At 38.1% G+C, this 19,744-nt stretch overlaps 1 protein-coding gene across 19 annotated transcripts in view; it reads left to right on the top strand.

The window, feature by feature from the left end:
• RABGAP1L (RAB GTPase activating protein 1 like) overlaps positions 1-19,744 on the top strand; it is a 786,378-nt gene that overhangs the window by 135,272 nt on the left and 631,362 nt on the right. For all 19 annotated transcript variants that reach the window (XR_004181472.1, XR_004181455.1, XR_004181462.1 and 16 more), the window contains one exon: positions 7,145-7,286. Coding sequence is in view for 14 of the 19 variants with exons in the window: in XM_031661559.1 (XP_031517419.1) it covers positions 7,145-7,286 (142 nt within the window). In the remaining 5 variants the exon portion in view is untranslated. The remainder of the gene's footprint in view (positions 1-7,144; positions 7,287-19,744) is intronic.

Raw genomic sequence — 19,744 nt, 5'->3', positions numbered from 1 at the left:
AGACTTTTCAACCTGTTTGGAAATCTTTGGGTCTCATAAATTTGGCTATCCTCTTCTATTCCTAAATTTGGGATCTTGTCAGCCATTATTTCTTTATATAGATTTTTCAGTCTCTTTATCTGTCTCTTTTCCTTTGGATATTTCTGGAATGCTTATGTTGTTTTGCTTAATGGTGTTCCAGATATCCTATAGACTTCCTTCACTCTTTTTTTGTTTGTTTGTTTTTGCTTCTCTAACTGGCTACTTTTAAATGACTCATCTTTGAGTTCACTGATTTTTTTATTCTTCTGCTTGGCCAAGTCTGCTGTTGAAGCATGCTGTTAAAAATTTTTTTAATTCAGTGATTGTGTTCTTCAGCTTTATGATTTTTTAAAGAGGGTGCAGGGTCTCACTCTGTCACCCAGCCTGGAATGCAGTGGCACAATAATAATTCACTGTAACTTCAAACTCCAGGGCGCAAGTGATGATCCCACCTTAGCCTCCCAAATAGCTAGGACAACAGGCATGAGCTACCACAGCCACCTACTTTTTTAAAAATTATTTTTGTAGGGACAGGGTCTTGGTATTTTGCTTAGGCTTGTCTTGAATTCCTAGTCTCAAGAGATCTTCTCACCTTGGCCTCCCAAAGTGGTAGGATTATAGGCATAAGCCACTGTGCCTAGCTGGATTTTAAAAATGGTTTTTATTACTTTGTTGAACTAGAATATTGATCCAGACTTTTTTTTTTTTTTTGAGACAGAGTCTGGCTCTGTGGCCCAGGCTGGAGTGCAGTGGCGCGATCTTGGCTCACTGCAAGCTCTGCCTCCTGGGTTCCCGCCCTCAGCCTCCTGAGTAGCTGGGACTACAGGCGCCCGCCACCACGCCTGGCTAATTTTTTGTATTTTTAGTAGAGACGCGGTTTCACCGTGTTAGCCAGGGTGGTCTTGATTTCCTGACCTTGTGATCCTCCCGCCTCAGCCTCCCAAAGTGCTGGGATTACAGGCGGGAGCCACCACGCCCGACCTGATCCAGACTTTTACATTACCCATACCTTTTGTTGTTTCTGAGCTGCAGCCGGAAATTGCTGGTTGGTTCATGAGAACAAGCAGGGTTAGTCTAAAATGTGGGCAAAAACTTAAAAACAACTAGTGAGTTTAGAATTTAATGGCAAATATAAGTTTTGAAACATGATTTCTCTCTGTCTAGTCCTCATGTTGTTAAAAAACCAATCATCATAGGACTGAGTGGTTTGCAAAATAGACTTTACTTTTATACTTGGCCTGATTATTTGCATAAAGTACATCAAGAATAGTTATTTCTATATAGGCCTTTTGGATTGACTTTGATGGAAGTTTGTTCCATAAGGAATTTCAGATAAGACCTTTTAAAGCTGAGCCCAATCATGGGTTTGTATCCTCAAACACCTGTGAGTTGGGTGATTCTCTCCTCTTAGGGTCCCAAGACAAACTTGGAGCTTCTGGACCTATTAGAAAGTGACATTCTTTACTGACCACAGGTCATGAACTCTGTACAGGGACTGTGTAGACAAGGGTAGGAGGCCAGTTTCCCACTAGGCTTTTATGGGCTCTGCAAGTTGAGATTGACTCAGCCTCAGTAAAGTAACCACTTTCTCCAATTGTGTTCTGTTGCAAAAGAAAAATGAATTCTTACCGCACTGATGGAAACAACTATATTGCCATAAGAAGACTCACAGATGGTTTCCAAATTCTGGCGGAACCAAGCAGAGAGAAACAAACATGCTCCAAATCTTGATCATAGGAATATACCTCACTCAATTATTGAAGGCCATAAATAGTTCAAAATAAGTTTCCTTGACTCTGAAAAACAAAGCATGGATCAGCAGTATTCCAAGCAAAAGTCAAAAAGATTTCTTCACCTTTATGAGTTAAGTGCATTTAGTTAACTCTTGTTTTGCTTGATATTCATGAATATTTCAGCTCTTCGTGAGTCCTGTACATTTTCCTTTATTAAAATGTTACAGTCTCCAAAGTTATCAGAAGTCTGTGTTTGAGAGCAACTGTTAAAGTTCTATGGCTTATTATAAACCGTCTTTTGAAAAGGATTAAAATAAGACAACAATTGTCTGTGAATAGCAAAATATCAAGGGTAGTTACAGTTATAAACACAATTAACAAAGAAGTGTGGTTATTTCTGTGGTTTATGATAACTTAACATTAATTATGGTTGACAGCATATACTTAGACATTAGAATTTTAGAAATCCCATGTGATTTTTGAACTTATATTAGCATTATTCACAAAAATATAACCTAAAGAAGATTGAACATCATTTTGGCAATCTCATGTACCTAAACATGTCAAATAATCCTGTTTACCTCTTGTTTGCTGGACACTTCAGGGCCCCCTGAAATATTTGAAAAGCCAAGGGGTGGCTGGGAATAGTGGCTCATGCCTGTAATCCCAGCACTTTGGGAGGCCAAGGCCGGTGGATTGCCTGAGGTCAGGAGTTCGAGACCAGCCTGGCCAACCTGGAGAAACCCCGTCTCTACTAAAAATACAAAATTAGCAGGTTGTAGTGGCGCATGCCTGTAATCCCAGCTACTTGGGAGGCTGAGGCAGGAGAATCCCTTGAACTTGGTGGGCAGAGGTTGCGGTGAGCCGAGATTGCACCATTGCACTCCAGCCTGGGCAACAAGAGCGAAACTCTGCCTCAAAAAAAAAAAAAAAAAAAAAAAAAAAAAGCAAAGTGCCAAGGAACACGGTTTTGCAACTGAAGTTTGATTTTGGGAAGGCTGTGAAATGTTCAAGCTTTAAAACACTTGAAGCCAGGCCTGGTGGCTTATGCCTGTATTCCTAGCACTTTGGGAGGCCAAGGTGGGTGAAACCCTATCTCTAGTAAAAATACAAAAATTAGCTGGGCATGGTGCTGGGCGCCTGTAATCCCAGCTACTCGGGAGGTTGAGGCAGAGAATTGCTTGAACCTGGGAGGAAGAGGTTGCAGTAAGCCAAGATGGCACCACTGCACTCCAGCCTGGGCGACAGAGCGAGACTCCATCTCCAATGAATGAATGAATGAATGAATGAATGAATGTCTGAGAACTGAATGACAAGAAGGAACTCACCATAGTGACGCAGGATTTTTCTTGGTCACTTTGCCAGTCGGAGACCTCTGGCTGATAACGCCCCTGTCTGGGCCTTGCTGGGCCTGGTTTCACCACAGGAGATGCCCCATCCACTTGGCCTGCCAGTTCATGCCTGGCCTGCAGTTTGTCACGGATCCCGTGGCCATTGCAACTGTGTGTTCAGCCCCTGGTTGGAGGTGGGGTGTGAGCGAGCAAGTGTGTGGTCTGACAAGTTGTTCCAAGTGCCGACACAGAAGCAGGCTTTGTGCGGTGCTTGTTGCTGGACTAGGCGTGTCTCAAACCCCTCCTGTGATGGTCTCTCATGTCCAGATGGGGGAATGTGGTGGCACCCAGACAGGGGTGCCATGACTCCGAAGCCCCTGAGGGGGTGTTACAGCATGTTAATTAGCTCAAGGGGCTGAAAGAGCTGTTAACATGCCATCATCTGGAACGGATGGTGATGTGTTAACAGCTCTTTCAGACCCTTGCCCCACTTTGGCCTATGGCTGCAGGCCTGGCTCAGCCCCACTGCTGCTTTCCATTGTGTGGGGCAGCTGCCCTCTGCCAGCAGAGAGCAGAGGGCCACAATGTTACAGCCTTCTGTGTACCCACTTTCAGTGGGTCCTGAATTCTTGTCCCACGTCCAAGAAGAATAGGATCACGCTGAGAATAGAAAAGTGAGGAAGGTGGAGAATTTAATTGAGCAACGAAACAGATCTCAGCAGAGAGGGGACGCAAAGGTGGTCCCCTACCCAAAATCATGTGGCTTCTGTCCCATTGTGGCTGGGTCTGGAGCTTTTATGGGCTCAGATTGGGGCGTGTATGCTGATTGATTTGTGAGTATGCAAAAAGATTAAAACAAAAGCACTACTCAAAGTTGGGCACAACAGTGTAAAAAGTCAATTAGGGAAGGATAGGTATATATAAAATAGGTGAAGGCTGGGGATCAGTCAGAGGAAAGTGTGCCAAATGGGAAGCCATTCTCAGTCTGGTTTGCGGATTTGACTTGTAGCTTGGCTTTCAGGCTTTAAACTGTCTTTTGGCTTGAAGGTGGGGTTTCACTGGGGACCTGCCCCTCTCTGCTTAGGATTTGTCTGCCTCCTGCCACTGTCAATATAAAGATCCAGGGAAAGAGCTTTCAAAGGAACAACTAATGAAAAAGTTCTAAGATATGGACAAGCTTGGATTGTTGTTAGGATTGAATTCTTGCTATCCTATTGTTATTACCATAGTAATTATTTTTGCAGGATTTCCAGAGTAGTGCAAGACTAGGACACAAAGCCACTTTTGCTGGTTCATTATTCCTGAATGTTACTTGTGTATTGTACTATAGGTTAGACTCTCTCATGCCTCATAGTGTTACATCAACAGCACAAAACGATAACAAGAAATAACACTTGCGTAGCACTTTCTGTGTGCTGAGCATTTTTCTAAATACTTTACTTGCTTTTTGTGTCTGGTTTGGGACACAATTTAGATTCAGAAAAGAGAGAGGTCTCAAGAAATGAGAGGAAGGAAAGTTAGAATGAATTGAGAGGAGCTATAATGGTAAAAAGACATGAAATGGTACTTCAGGTGAAGAGTTAAGGGGGAACAGAAACTTTTCTCTTGACAAATCTGTTTTCCACATGCCAACTTACTGTTTTTTGTTTTCAGACAAGAGATAGTTTGGAGGGAAGAGGCTTGCCTATAAGAAAAGGATAGGCTCCAGGTCAGGACAGGAGTTTAGCTGTTCTCAGAAGTTTCTATGACTTGACTTTCAATAAAGGAAGTAAGCTACTTTTTTGATCTGTGCTAAGTGTGGGTTTGATATTAAAATATCAAATGTTTTCTTGCCCTCTCCTCCAAATCTCTTCTTTACTTTTGAGTGCCTTGACATTCCTTTTAGTTGGAGACAAAACTTTTAATCAACTATTAGAGTTAAAAAGCATAAAAGGAAAATTCCCATTTGAAGATGCATGTTGGTTTCAACTTATTTAAATCAAAGTATGATCAGTCAGTAAATAACCAAAAGTAACTGATTAATAACTATTCTAATTGCAGAAAGGTGAAAATTAACAAGGTTGTGGAGTACTTCTAAAGTTGTGAGAAAATAATCTGTTGGGGACATTTTTTTTTTTTAACTTAGTGCTTCTGATTACCTTTGGCGTCTTTACTGTCACCTCAGCAGAGGTAAATAGAAGCTGCTTGGAAATGTATTTTTTTCATGTGATTTTATGTATCTGTAGCTTACTGAGAATATTTGATTCTGTTATGTGTTTTATATAGACATTCTTTTTGAAAATAACAGGTCTTGTAGGCAATAGTTCTCAATTCAGCTTTGCATCAGAATAACTTGTGACCCTTAAAAAAAAAATCCAGATTCCTAAATCCTGCCCTAAGGATTAAGCATTAGTGTTTGAAATATAAAAAGCCTCAGATCTGGTTTCCTCATTTATAGCCACTGTTGAGACTTGTAACTTTAGAGAATTTTTAGAGATATCAGCATATTGTACTTTGTATTTTAGTTGATGATTGCATGCCATATTGAAAAAGGTTTTAGAGTTTATTTGCATAAATGTGATGAATCTTTGTAATGTAACTTAGCCGACCCACATTTATTGAGCTCCTGTTTACATGTTGCTAAGCTGTAATGAATGCTAATATGAATCAGACAATTTTCTTTACAAATACAGATTGATTTTTTAGTTATCTAAAATATGTGAATATTGGGAACAAATAGTGTTTTTAAATAAAAATATACTTTATTTGAAACTCAGTTTTTAGGTGCAATATTTAGATTCTATATGAGATCAAAGTAGTTCAGATTCTGCTTATATAGGAAACTTAAGTGCAGATGAAATATTTTACCACTATTGTAGAATTTTGTACTACAACAGCAGAGTTGAATTGTTTATACAAAACGTTTGTCAACTTCTGAGAAAGACAGTTACATTGTTTGTAAATAAGAACAGTTTTATTTCCAATCTGTATACTTTTTCTTGCTGTAATGACTGGACAGGACTTCCATGGGCTGTTGAATGAGAGTGGTGACAGTGGACATTCTTCCTTTTTCCTCCATCTCAGGGGGAAATTATTCAGCCTTTCACCTTTAAACGTAGTGTTACTTGTAGATTTTTCTTAGATACTCTTTATCAGGTTGAGGAAGCATCCTTGTATTACTTGTTTTCTGAACAGTTTTGACATGAATGAATGCTGAATTTTCTCAAATGCCCTTTATTTTGATATGACATTAATTGATATGAACATATGGTCTTTCTTCTTTAGTCTATTAATATAGTAGATTATGCTGATTGATTTTTCCAGTGTTGAACCAGCTTGGCATTCCCCAACTAAATCCTATTGGTTGTGATGTATTTTGTATGTATGTATGTATAAAATTTCTAATTTGGTTTGTATGTATTTGATTTGAAATATATTTGAATAAATATTTATTTGAAATTGTTTTATGTATATGTATAAAACTGGATTTTATTTGCTAATATATATAATTTATAATTTGATTAGCAAATTAAATCCATACTTTTATATGTAACCCACATATATATTTTTATACATATAACAAATATATCTTTAACAAAAAATATAACAACTATATCTGTGGCTACCTATCAGGGATGGGTATAATACAGGAAGGCATATTGGTATGGGTGTGGTTGCCCAACTGTATACAGTTGTAAAAATTCTTTGAACTATATACTTTAGTTTTGTGTAACGTAGCCAGTTAAGAGTCTAGCATCACTTGCTTATCTGTCTGTCCTAGAACCTGTGGTGTCTCAGGTTTTTCTGATGAAAAGAAATTGAGCTCTCCAAAAATAATGAGTAGGTTTCATTGTATTAGTTAAAAATAATACTAGAGGAACATAAATTTAGAATATCCTGTGAAGGACAATGCACCTTAAAAGTTTTCAGAATCTCAGACATGCTGGAGATCAAACACAACATGCCATTCTTCATTGCAACTCTTTTGAATGAACTATTTAAAATAATATCTTTCAATACTATCTGCCAATGTTTCCTTCAAATTTCTAATACTTAAATATACTGTTATATTTTTCTCAGTCTGAGGGAAAAGGCCATACCAATGCTGGAGATGCAATATATGAGGTGGTGAGTCTACAGCGAGAGTCTGACAAGGAGGAACCAGTCACTCCTACTAGTGGAGGGGGTCCAATGTCACCCCAGGATGATGAAGCAGAAGAGGGTAAGAAGTTGGACTTACTCAGTTTCTTCTGTCTGTATAGCTGCTTTACTTACAGTCTTCAAAGGAGGTGTGTGTGTTGCGGGGAGAAGTGGAGGTTATTCCTAACCTCTGTTGCCCTTAGGCTAGATTCTACAAGATGCAGAAAAGAATTTGGTTCATTTGGTTCCTAAGTTGCATAGTCCCCAGTGCCACTTATGCAACTATTTAAATTTGACAGCATCACTTGGCTGTTGTTGTTTTCTATTTTATTTTAATTATTTTTATTTTGTATTTTTTTGAGATGAAGTCTCCCCTGTCACCCAGGTTGGAGTGCAGTGGAAAACCTTGGCTCACTGCAACCTCTGCCTCCCGGGTTCAAACAATTCTCCTGCCTCAGCCTCCTGAGTAGCTGGATACAGGTGTGTGCCACCACGCTTGGCTAATTTTTTTGTATTTTTAGTAGAGACAGGGTTTTGCCGTGTTGGCCAGGCTTGTCTCGAACTCCTGACCTCAAGTAATCTGCCCACCTCAGCCTCCCAAAGTTCTGGAATTACAGGCATGAGCCACTGCACCTGGTCTCAATTATTTTTGAAGTGTCTAATGAGAAGTTTCAAATGATCTCATGTGATTTTAGAATTTTTATGTTTGTTACGTCATGTCCTATTTCTCATTTGACATTATTCAGTTCTTGTTTTTTGTTGTTGCTGCACCCCTTACCACTACTTTTTTTGGAAATAGTGGGGTATCTGCTCTATTTGCTACTTGATTGCTGCTGAGAGATAACTGACCTCACAAAAGGCACACATCATTTGGCTCTGTGCTCAATACTGTTTTTATAGAAACTAGAACTAAATGACAGATGTTTACTTTAAGACCTTGTATCATGTGCTTCTAGGGTATGGTTTATTAATAGTAAATTTCTTGATTTGTATTACCGTTGAAAAAAGCATCTTAGAATTCTCAGTCTTCTGTATGAAACTATTTTTTTCTTTGATTGCCATAAACATAATTATTTTTAGCTATTATTTATTTAGTGCTTACTATATTCTAAGAACATTCCAGGTATTACAAATATGTTACCTTATTTGAGTCTTACAATCCTGTGAATACTCTTATTAACTTGGTTTTAAGGATGAGAAACTGAGACAGAGAGCGCATAATCACTTGCTAAGCTCACTCAGTTCAAAGTGGCAAAGCTGAGATCTCAGTCCAGGCTATCTGACTTTAAGATTTGTACTTGTAACTATGGCATTATTATGTCAAGTTAGCCAGTTGATTAAAACATAAAAACAATTCACTTTTAAAACTAAGGTAAAATTCACATAACATGAAATTAACTATTTAAACATGGACAATTCAGTGGCGTTTTAGTACATTCACAATTTTGGGCAATCATCACCTCTATCTAGTTCTTAAACATTTTCGTCATCCAAGAGGAAATATTATACCCATTAAGCAGTCACTCCCTGTTCTCCCCTTTCCATTCCCCCGGCAGCCACTAATCTGCTTTCTATCTCTGTGGCTTTACCTATTTTGCATAATTCATATAAATGGAATCATGCAAAATGTGACTTTTTGTGTCTGGCTTCTTTAGCATAATGTTTTTTGAGCATTTTGTTTCATCTACATTGATACGTGATGTAGCAGGTGCCAGTATTTCATTCCTTTTTATGACTGAATAATTAATTATTTAGATAAAACACATTTTGTTTATCCATTTATCTTTCAATGGACACTGGTTGATTCTGTATTTGGGCTATTGTGAATAATGCTGCAGTGCACATGGGAGTGCATCTGTCTCTTTGACATACTGGTTTCATTTCCTTTGGATATATATGCAGTAGTAGGATTGCTAGATTATGTTGTAGTTCTATTTTTAATTTTTTGAGGAACCACCATACTGTTTTTCATAATGGCTGTACCAATTTGTATTTCTACCAATAGTGTTCAAGGGTTCCCTTTACTCCACATCCTTGGGAACACTTATTTTTGCTTTTTGATAATAGCCATTTTAATAGGTGTGAGATGATATCTCATTGTGGTTGTGATTTCCATTTCCCTTATGATTAGTGATGTTGAGTACCTTTACATACACCTGTTAGTCATTTGCATGTCTTTTGAGAAATGTCTTTTAGGTCCCCTGTCCCTTTAGAGAAATTTTTTTTTTTTTTGCTATTGAGTTGTGTGAATTTCACATATATATGTGTATATGTGTATGTATGTATATATGTATACAGGCAATATACATATCTATACATATATACACATATACATATATTGCATATCTGTTATAAGATATGTGATTTGTAAATATTTTCTCCCATTCTGTAGGTTGCCCTTTCATGCTGTTGATTGTTTCTTTTGTTTTGCACATGTTTTTTAGTTTGACGTAATCCCATTTATCTATCTTTGCTTTTGTTGCTTATGCTTTTGGGGTTGTATCCAAAAAACCATTGCCCAAACCAGTGTCATGGAGCTGGTCCCCTTTGTTTTTTTCTAGTAGTTTAAGTCTTTAATCCATTTTTAGTTTATTTTTATGTATGGTGGTGTGAGATAAAAGTCTAATCTCTAATTTCATTCTTCTGCATGTTGTGGATATCCAGTTTTTCCAAAACCATTTATTTGAAGAGACTGTTCTTTCCCCATTGTATGGTCTTGGCACCTTTGTTGAATGTCAGTTGGCTCTAAACATATGGAATTATTTCTGTTCTCTTTATCCCATTGGTCTATATGCCTATTTTTCATGCTGATCTCATGTTGTTTTGGTTACTTTAGCATTGCAGTAGATTTTGAAGTCAGATAGTGTAATGCTTCCAGCTTTGTTCTTTTTGCTCAAGATTGCTTCACCTATTTGGGATCCTTTTGGCTCTGTATGAAAATTTAGGATTTTTTTTTTCTATTACTATGAAGAATGTCTTTGGAATTTTGTTAGGGATTGCGTTGTGATCTGTAGATTGCTTTGAGTAGTATAGACATTTTAAACATATTAATTCTTCCAATTCATGTACACAGTATATCACTCCATTTACTTGTATCTTAAATTTCTGTCATCGATGTTTTATAGTTTTCAGTGGAGAGATCTTTCACCTCATGGGTTAAATTTATTTCTAAGTATTTATCTTTTGTAGCTATTGTAAATGGGATTTAAAAAATTAGTTTTCAGATAGTTTGCTGTTACTCTGTAGGAATGCTACTGATTTTTGTATCCTGCAACTTTACTGAATTTATGTATTAATGCTAACAGTTTTTTTATGGGGTCTTTAGGGTTTGCTATAAATAAGATCATGTCATCTGCAAACCAGGACAATTTGATTTCTTCTCCAGTTTGTATGCCTTTTATTTCTTTCTCTTCCTAATTGCTTTGGTCAGGGCTCAGTACTATTTTGAATAGGAGCGGCAAGAGTAGGCATCCTTGTCTTGTTCTGAATCTTAGAGGAAAAGTTTTAACCTTTCCCCATTGAGTATAATGTTAACTGTGGGTTTGTCATATATGGCCTTATTTTATTGAGGTATATCCCTTCTATACTTAATGGGTTGAGAGTTTTTCCCGTGAAAGGATGTTGAATAATGTCAAACGTTTCTTCCGTATCAGTTGAAATTATCATATGATTTTTGTCCTTCATACTGTTCATGTGATGCATTACATTTACACATTTGCATATGTTAACTCATTCTTGCATCTCCTGGATGAATCCCACTTGATCACAATGAATAATCTTTTTAATGTGCTGTTGAGTTTGGTTTTCTAATGTTCTGCTGAGGGTTTTTGCATCTGTGTTCTTCAGAAATATTGGCCTGTAGTTTTCCGTTTTTGTAGTGTCCTTGTCTGTGTCTGGCTTTGATATTAGTGTAATGCTGGCCTCACAAAATGAGATTGGAATTACTCTGTTCTCTTGAATTTTTTGGAAAAGTTTGAGAAGAGTTGGTATTAATTCATCTTTCAGTCTTTGGTAGAATTCAGCAATGGAGCCATCAGGTCCTGGGCTTTCTTTTTTTGTTGGGAGACTGTTTATTATTGATTCAGTGTTATTACTCATTATTGGTTGGGTCAGATTTTCTATTTCTTGATAATTTAATCTTGGTATGTTGTATGTGTCAAGAAATTATTCATGTCTTTTAGGTTGTTTAACTGAATATAATTAACTATAACAGTATTTTATGATTCTTTGTATTTCTGTTGTATCAGTTGAAATGTCTCCTTGGTGTTCAGGAGCATGTTGTTTAATTTCCATTATTTGTGAATTTTCCAAAGTTTTTTCTGTTATTAATTTGTAGTTTTATACTATTGTGGTTGAAAAAGATACTTGATTCTATTTCAGTCTTCTTAAATTTGTTAAGACTTGTTTTGTGGCCTAACATATGATGTGTTCTAGAGAATGTTTCATATACAGTTGAGGAGAATGTATATTGTGCAGTTGTTAGATGGAATGTCTCATATATTATTTAGCCTGGAGTGTACTTAAAGTCTGATGTTCCTTTATTGATAATTCTGTCTGGATGATCTGTCCACTGCTGAAAGTGGGTTGTTGAAATCTCTTACTATTTTTGTATTGCAGAATGTGTCTCTTCAGATCTATTAATATCTGCTTTATATATAGGTACTTTGATGTTGAGTGCATATATTTACAATTATCATAGTTTCTTGCTGAATTGACCTTTTATTATATAATCACCTTCTTTGTTTCTTTAAATTTTTTTAAATTTTAATTTTTGTGGACACATAGTAGGTGTATATATGGGGTACATGAGGTGTTTTGGTAAAGGCATGCAGTGTGAAATAAGCACATCATGGAGAATGGAGTATTTATTCTCTCAAGCATTTATCCTTTGAGTTATAAACAATCCAGTTATACTTTTTAAGTTATTTTGAATTGTACAATTAAGTTATTATTGACTATAATCATCCTGTTGTGCTGTCAAATACTAGATCTTACTCATTCTTTCAATTTTTTTTGTACCTATTAACCATCCCCACCTCCCCCTCCCAACCCATCGCTACTATTCCTAGCCTCTGGTAGCCATCTGTATTAGTCTGTTCTCACACTGCTGTAAGGGTACTACCCAAAATTGGGTAATTTATAAACAAAGGAAGTTTAATTGATTCACAGTTTTGCATGGCTGGGGAGGCCTCAGGAAATTTACAATCATGGCAGAAGGGGAAGCAGGTACTTTCTTCACAAGGTGGCGAGAGAGAGAGAGAGAGAAAAGGGAAGAGCCCTCTTATAAAACCATCAGATCTCATGAGAATTCACTCACTATCATGAGAATAGTATGGGGGAAACTGATTCAGTTTCCCATGATTCAGTCACCTCCCACCAGGTCTGTCCCTCAACAACTGGGGATTACAATTCAAGATGAGATTTGGGTGGCGGATGCAGAGCCTAACCGTATCATCATCCGTCTACTCTCTGTGTCCATGACTTCAATTGTTTTGATTTTTAGATCTAACAAAGAAGTGATAGCATACAATGTTTGTCTTTCTGTGCCTGGCTTATTTCACTTAACATAATGATCTCCAGTCCAATCCATGTTGTTGCAAATGACTGGATCTTTTTTTTATTTTTATGTTTTTGAGATGGAGTTTCACTCTTGTTGCCCAGGCTGGAGTGCAGTGGTGCGATCTCAGCTCACTGCAACCTCCACCTCCCAGATCTAGTGATTCTCCTGCCTCAGCCTTCTGAGTAGCTGGGATTACACGTGCCCACCACCATGCCTGGCTAATTTTTTGTATTTTAGTAGAGACAGGGTTTCGCTGTGTTGGCCAGGCTTGTCTTGAACTCCTGACCTCAGGTGATCCACCCACCTCGGCCTCCCGAAGTGCTGGGATTACAGGCATGAGCCACCGTGCCTCGCTGACAGATGACTGGATGTTATTCTTTTTTATGGTTGAATAGTCCTTTGTTGCATATAAGTACCACATTTTCTTTATGCATTCATCTGTTGATGGACACTTAGGTTGCTTCCAAATCTTAGCTATTGTAAACAGTGTTGCAACAAACACAGGAGTACACCTATCCCTTTGCTACACTGATTTCCTTTCTTGTTGGTATATACCCAGCAGTGGGATTGCTGGATCATATGGTAGCTTAATTTTTAGTTTTTTTTGAGGAACCTCCAAACTGTTTTCTTTAGTGGTTGTACTAATTTACATTTCCACCAGCAGTGTACAAGGGCTATTTTTTCTCTACATCACTAGCATTTGCAATTGCCTGCCTTTTGGATGTAAGCTATTTTAACTGGGATGAGATGATATCTCATTACAGTTTTGATTTGCATTTCCCTGATGATCAAAGATGTTAAGCATCTTTTTCATAGCCTGTTTGCCCTTTCTATGTGTTTTTTTCTTGAGAAATGTCTATTCAGATCTTTTGCCCATGTTTTAATCAGATTATTTGATTTTTTTCCTATAGAGTTGTTTGAGATGTTCCTTTTATATTCTGGTTATTAATCCCTTGTCAGATAGGTAGTTTACAAATATTTTCTCCCAATCTGTGAGTTATCTCTTCACTTTGTTAATTGTATCCTTTGCTGTGCAGAAGTTTTGTAACTTGATATGATCTCATTTGTTCATGTTTGCTTTGGGTGCCTGTGTTTGTGGGGTATTACTCATGAAATTTTTGCCTAGACCAATGTCCTAGAGATTTTCCCCAGTGTTTTTTTGTAGTAGTTTCATAGTTTGAAGTCTTATACTTGAGTCTTTAATCCATTTTGTTTTGATTTTTGTATATGGTAAGAGGGGACTAGTTTCATCCCTCTGCATATGGATATTCAGTTTTCCCAGCACCATTTATTGAAGAGACTGTTCTTTCTCCAATGTATGTTTTTGGCACCTTTGTCAAAAATGAGTTCACTGTAGATGTATGGATTTATTTCTGGGTTCTCTCTTCAGTTGCATTGGTGTATGTGTCTGTTTTTATGCCTGTTCCATGCTGTTTTGGTTACTATAGCTCTGTCGTATAATTTGAAGTCAGTTGTGATTCTTCAATTTTTTTTTTCTCTTTGCTTAAGATAGCTTTGGTTATTCTAGGCCTTTTGTGGTTCCATATAAATTTTAGGATTGTTTTTTCTGTTTCTGCAAAGCACGCCATTGGTTTTTTGATAGGGATTGCATTGGATGTGTAGATTGCTTTGGGTAATATGGAGATTTCAGCAATATTGATTCTTCCAATCCATGGGATATTTTTCCATATTTTTGGTGTCCATTTCAATTTCTTTCATCAGTGTTTTATAGGTTTCATTATAGAGATCTTTTACTTCTTCGGGTAAGCTCATTCCTAGGTATTTATTTTATGGCCATTATAAATGGGATTATTATTATTATTATTATTATTTTTTTGAGATGGAGTCTCACACTGTCACCCAGGCTGGAGTGCAGTGGTGCGATCTCGGCTCACTGCAAGCTCCGTCTCCTGGGTTCACGCCATTCTCCTGCCTCAGCCTCCTGAGTAGCTGGGACTGCAAGGCGCCTGCCACCATGTCTGGCTAATTTTTTGTATTTTTAGGAGAGATGGGGTTTCACTGTGTTAGCCAGGATGGTCTTGATCTCCCGACCTCGTGATCCGCCCACCTCGGCCTCCCAAAGTGCTGGGATTACAGGCGTGAGCCACCGCGCCTGGCCATAAATGGGATTATTTTTAAAAATTCTTTTCCACATTGTTGACAATTGGCATATGTAAATACTACCAATTTTTGTATTGTAATTTGGTATCCTGCAACTTTACTGAATTTGTTCATGACTTTTAATAGTTTTGTGGTGGAGCCTTTAGGTTTTTCCAAATACAAGATTATATCATCTGCAAACAAGGATAATTTGACTTCTTTCTTTCCAATTTGGATACCCTTTATATCTTTGTCTTGTCTGATTGCTCTAGCTAGGACTTGCAGTACTGTGCTGATTAACAGTGGTAACAGTGCTGATTGCTCTAGCTAGGACTTGCAGTACTGTGTTGATTAACAGTGGTGACAGTGCTGATTGCTCTACCTAGGACTTCTGGTACTATGCTGAATAACAGCGGTGATAGTGGGCATCCTGGTTGTGTTCCAGATCTTAGGGGAAAGGCTTTCAGTTTTTCTCCATTCAGTATGGTACTAGCTGTTGGTCTGTCATATATGGCTTTTATTATGTTGAGGTATGTTCCTTCTATCTCAAGCTTTTTTTGAGGGTTTTTATCATGAAAGGATGTTGAATTTTATCAAATGCTTTTTCAGTATCAATTCAAATGACCATAGTTTTTTTCCTTTATTCTGTTGATACGATGTATCACATTGATTGATTTGCATCGCAGGGATAAATCTCAATTGATCATGATGAATGATCTTTCTGATGTATTGTTGAATTTGGTTTGCTGATGATTTTTGCATGAGTATTTATCAGAGATATTGGCCTATAGTTTTCTTCTTCTTTGTTTTTTGTTTTTTGTTTCTTTGTTTTTTTGATGTGTGTTTGTCTGGTTTTGGTATCAAGGTAATACTGGCCTTGTAGAACGAGTCTGGACATTTGGAAGAGTTCCCTCTGCCTCTGTTTTGCAGTAGTTCGATTTGGATTGGTATTAGCTCTTTAAATGTTTGATAGAATTCAACAGTGAAGTCATTGGTTCCTGGGCTTTTCTTTAGTGGGAGACTTCTTATTATTGCTTCAATCTCAGTACTTGTTATTAGTCTATTCAGGTCTTGGATTTCTTCCTGGTTCAATCTTGGTAGGTTTTATGTGTCTAGGAATTTGTTATATTCTTCTAGATTTTCCAATTCATTGGCATATAGTTGCTCATAGTAATTATTAATGACCCTTTGAATTTCTGCCATCTCAGTGATAATGCCTCTGTTTTCATTTCTGATCTTATTTATCTGTATCTTTTTGATTTTTTTTCTTAGTCTGGCTAAAGTTTTGTCAATTTTGCTGAACTTTTCAAGAAACCAGTGGTTTGTTTCATTGATTGTTCATTTTTTTAAGTTTCAATTTATTTCTTCTCTGATCTTTATTAGCTCTTTCCTTCAACTAATTTTGGGTTTGGCTTGCTCCTGCTTTTCTAATTTTTTAAGATGCATCATTAGAATGTTTATTTGAAGTTTTTCCTCTTTTTTGATGTAGACATTTATAGCTATAAAGGTCTCTCTTTGTACTGCTTTTGCTGGGTTTTGGTATGTTGTGTTTCCTTAATCATTTATTTCAAGAAATTTTTCAATTTTCTTCTCAATTTCTTCATTGACCCACTGGTCATTCAAGAGCATATTGTTTAATTTCTCTGTGTTTATATAGTTTCCAAAATTCCTCTTTTTAACAATTTCTAGTTTTATTCCACTGTGGTCAGAGAAGACGCTTGATATTATTTCAGTTTTTTTGAATGTTTTAAAACTTGTTTTGTGACCTAAAACATGGTCTGTCCTTGAGAATCATCTGTGTTCTGAGGAAAATAATATGTATTCTGCAGCCATGGGATGAAATATTCTGTAAATACCTATGAGGTCCATTAGGTCTATGGTGCAGATTAAGTCTGATGTTTCTTTGTTGACTTTTTTGTCTAGAAGGTCTGTCCAGTGCTCACAGTGGGGGGTTGAAGTCTTCAAGTATTATCGTGTTGGGGTTTATCTTTCTCTTTAGCTCTAATGATATTTGCTTTATTTATCTTGGTGTTCCAGTGTTGAGGGCAGATATATTTAAAATTGTTGTATTTCCTTGCTGAATTGATCCCTTTATCATTATATGGCAGCTTTCTTTGTCTCTCATAGTTTTCTGTCTTGAAATCTATTTTTTCACTATAAGTATAGCTATTCCTGCTCTTTTTTGTTTGTTTGTTTGTTTCAGTTGGCATGGAATGTCTTTTTCCTTCTCTTTATTTTTGGTCTATATGTGTCCTTGTAGGTGAAGTTTATTTCTTGTAGGCAACAGATGAATGGGTTTTGCTTTTTCATTCATTCAGCCAGTCTGTGTCTTTTGATTGGAGAGTTTAGTCCATTCACATTCATTGTCATTATTTCTAAGTGAAGATGTACTTCTGCCATTTTGCAATTTGTTTTCTGGTCTTCTTTTCTTTCCTTCCTGTCTTTCTTTAGTGAAGATGATTTTCGCTATTGCTATGATTTCATTTCTTGCCTTTTTTTTTGAGACATGGTTTTGCCATGTTGCCCAGGCTGTAAGATCTTTTCTTTATCTTTAGCCGTTGTGAGTTTGATTATCAAATGCCTTGACATAGTCTTCTTTGGGTTAAATGTGCTTGGTGTTCTATAACCTTCTTGTACTCGAATATTAGTATCTTTCTCTAGGTTTAGGAATCCATTTCAATAAACTTTCTACCCTATCTATTTCTCTACCTCCTCTTTAAGGCCAATAACACTTAGATTTGCACCTTTGAGACTTTTTTTTAGATCCTGCAGCCATGCTTCATTGTTTCTTATTCTTTTTCTTTTTGGCTTCTCTGACTGTATTTTCATATAACCTGCCTTTAGGCTCACTAATTCTTTCTTCTGCCTCATCAGTTTTGCTGTTAAATGACTCTGATCTGTTCCTTGGCTCCAATTGCATTTTTCAGCTCCAGCATTTCTGCTTAATTAAAAAAAAATTTCAATCTCTGTTATATTTCTGTGATAGATTTGTGAATTCCTTCTTTGTGTTATCTTGAATTTCTTTGATTTTTCTCAACACAGCTATTTTGAATTCTCTTTCTGAAGTTTCACATATCTCTGTTTCTTCAGGAGTGGTCCCTGATGTCTTACTGAGTTCATTTGGTGAGGTCATGTTTTCCTGGATGGTGTTGATGCTAGTAGATGTTTTTCAGTGTCTGAGCATCAAAGAGTTAGGTATTTGTTGTAGTTTTCACTGTCTGGGCTTATTAGTACCTGTCCTTCTTGGGAATGCTTTTCAGATATTTGAAAGGACTTGGGTGTTGTGATCTAAGCTGTATCTACTTTAGGGGCTAGCTCCTCAAGCTCAGTAATGCTGTGGTTCTTGCAGACTCATAGAGATACTGCCTTGATGGTCTTGGATAAGATCTGGGAGAATTCTCTGGATTACCATGCAGAGACTCTTGTTCTCTTTTCTTAGTTTCTCCCAAACAGTCTCTCTGTCTTTGTCCTGAGCCACCTTAATCTGGGGATTGAATGACACAGTTACCCCTGTGGCTGTCACAACTATGACTACACTGAATCAGACCTGGAGCCAGCACAGCACTGGGTCTTGCCCAAGGTCTGCTGTCACCACTCCCTGGCTGCTGCCTATGTTCACTGAGGCTCTGGAGCTCTACCATCAGCAGGTGGCAAAGCCAGCCATGCCTGTGTCCTTCCCTTTAGGGTGGAGAAGTCCCTCAGACCCCGGGGTTGGAGGTTCAGCGGTGCCACCCAGGAGTCAGGGACCTAAGAATTCTACCTTTTGTTCTGTCATACTGTCCCTGACCTAGCAGTCGAACCACAAGACACAGTCCTTCCCACTGTTCTCTCCACTTTCCAAAGGCAGAGGAACCTCACCCCATAGCCACCACCCACCCAGGCTACGAGGAGTACTGCCAGAGTGCCATAATGTTCCTTTAAGGTCCAAGGGCTCTGAAGTCAGCTTGTGGTGAATGCTTCCTGGCCTACGACTCAGCCTTCAGGGCAGTGGGCTCCCCATTTGGCCAGGGCAGGTTCAGAAGTGCTGTCCAAGAGTCAAGTTCTGGAATCAGGGACTACAAGAGCCCACTTAGTGCTTTGCTTCCCTGTGGCCATGCTAGAACCTAAGGTGCAAGACAAAGTCCCCTTTACTTTTTCCTCTGTTTTTCTCCAGTAGAAGGAGTTTTGCCCTGTAGCCACTACAGCTAGTAATGTGCTGAGTTTTACCTGAAGCCAGCAAGTCTCAGAGGCTCAGCCAAGGCCCTTGATGTAGTACCTGGGTATCATTGCTGGTTATTTCACGTCCAAGGCTCTTCGGATAGCAGGTGATGAACGCTGCTGGGATTGGGTTTTTTCCTTCAAGGCAGTGGGTTCCCTTTTGGCTTAGGGTGTGTCTAGAAATGTTGTCTGGGAGCTACGGCCTGGAATGGGGACCTCATGATTCTTACGGTGCCCTATCTTGCTTTGGCAGAGCTGGTATCCAAGATGTAAGACAAAGTCTTCCCTACTCTTCTTCTCCTCTCCTCCAGTGGAAGGAAGGGTGTCTTTTGGAGCTGTGAGCTATGCAGATTGGAGTTAGGGGAGGGGTGATACTAGCACTCCCTTGGCTGCCCCAGATGGTATCTCAGTATGTCATGTTTCCCCCCAGTCCACTGTCTTTGAGCCTAGTTCATCACTAGGACTAGCCTAAGAGTTGCAGTCCTTATGGTCTAGACTGCCTTTCACATTTACTTGTACATAGCACTGTAGCCCTTGGTGGCAAGGTTTGCAGGAACTCAAATTTGTACTGCTGGGATCAGGGATTTCCCTTTGGCCAGGGCTGGTTTAAAGGCTCCCTCCATGGGCGGTTATCAGCAAGAGTTTGGTCAGGTTTTGCTATCTCCTCTAACAGGACAGCACTA

Source organism: Papio anubis, chromosome 1 (assembly GCF_008728515.1).
Source record: "Papio anubis isolate 15944 chromosome 1, Panubis1.0, whole genome shotgun sequence".
Lineage (NCBI taxonomy): Eukaryota > Metazoa > Chordata > Mammalia > Primates > Cercopithecidae > Papio > Papio anubis.
This window is presented reverse-complemented; position numbering and strand designations above follow the sequence as displayed.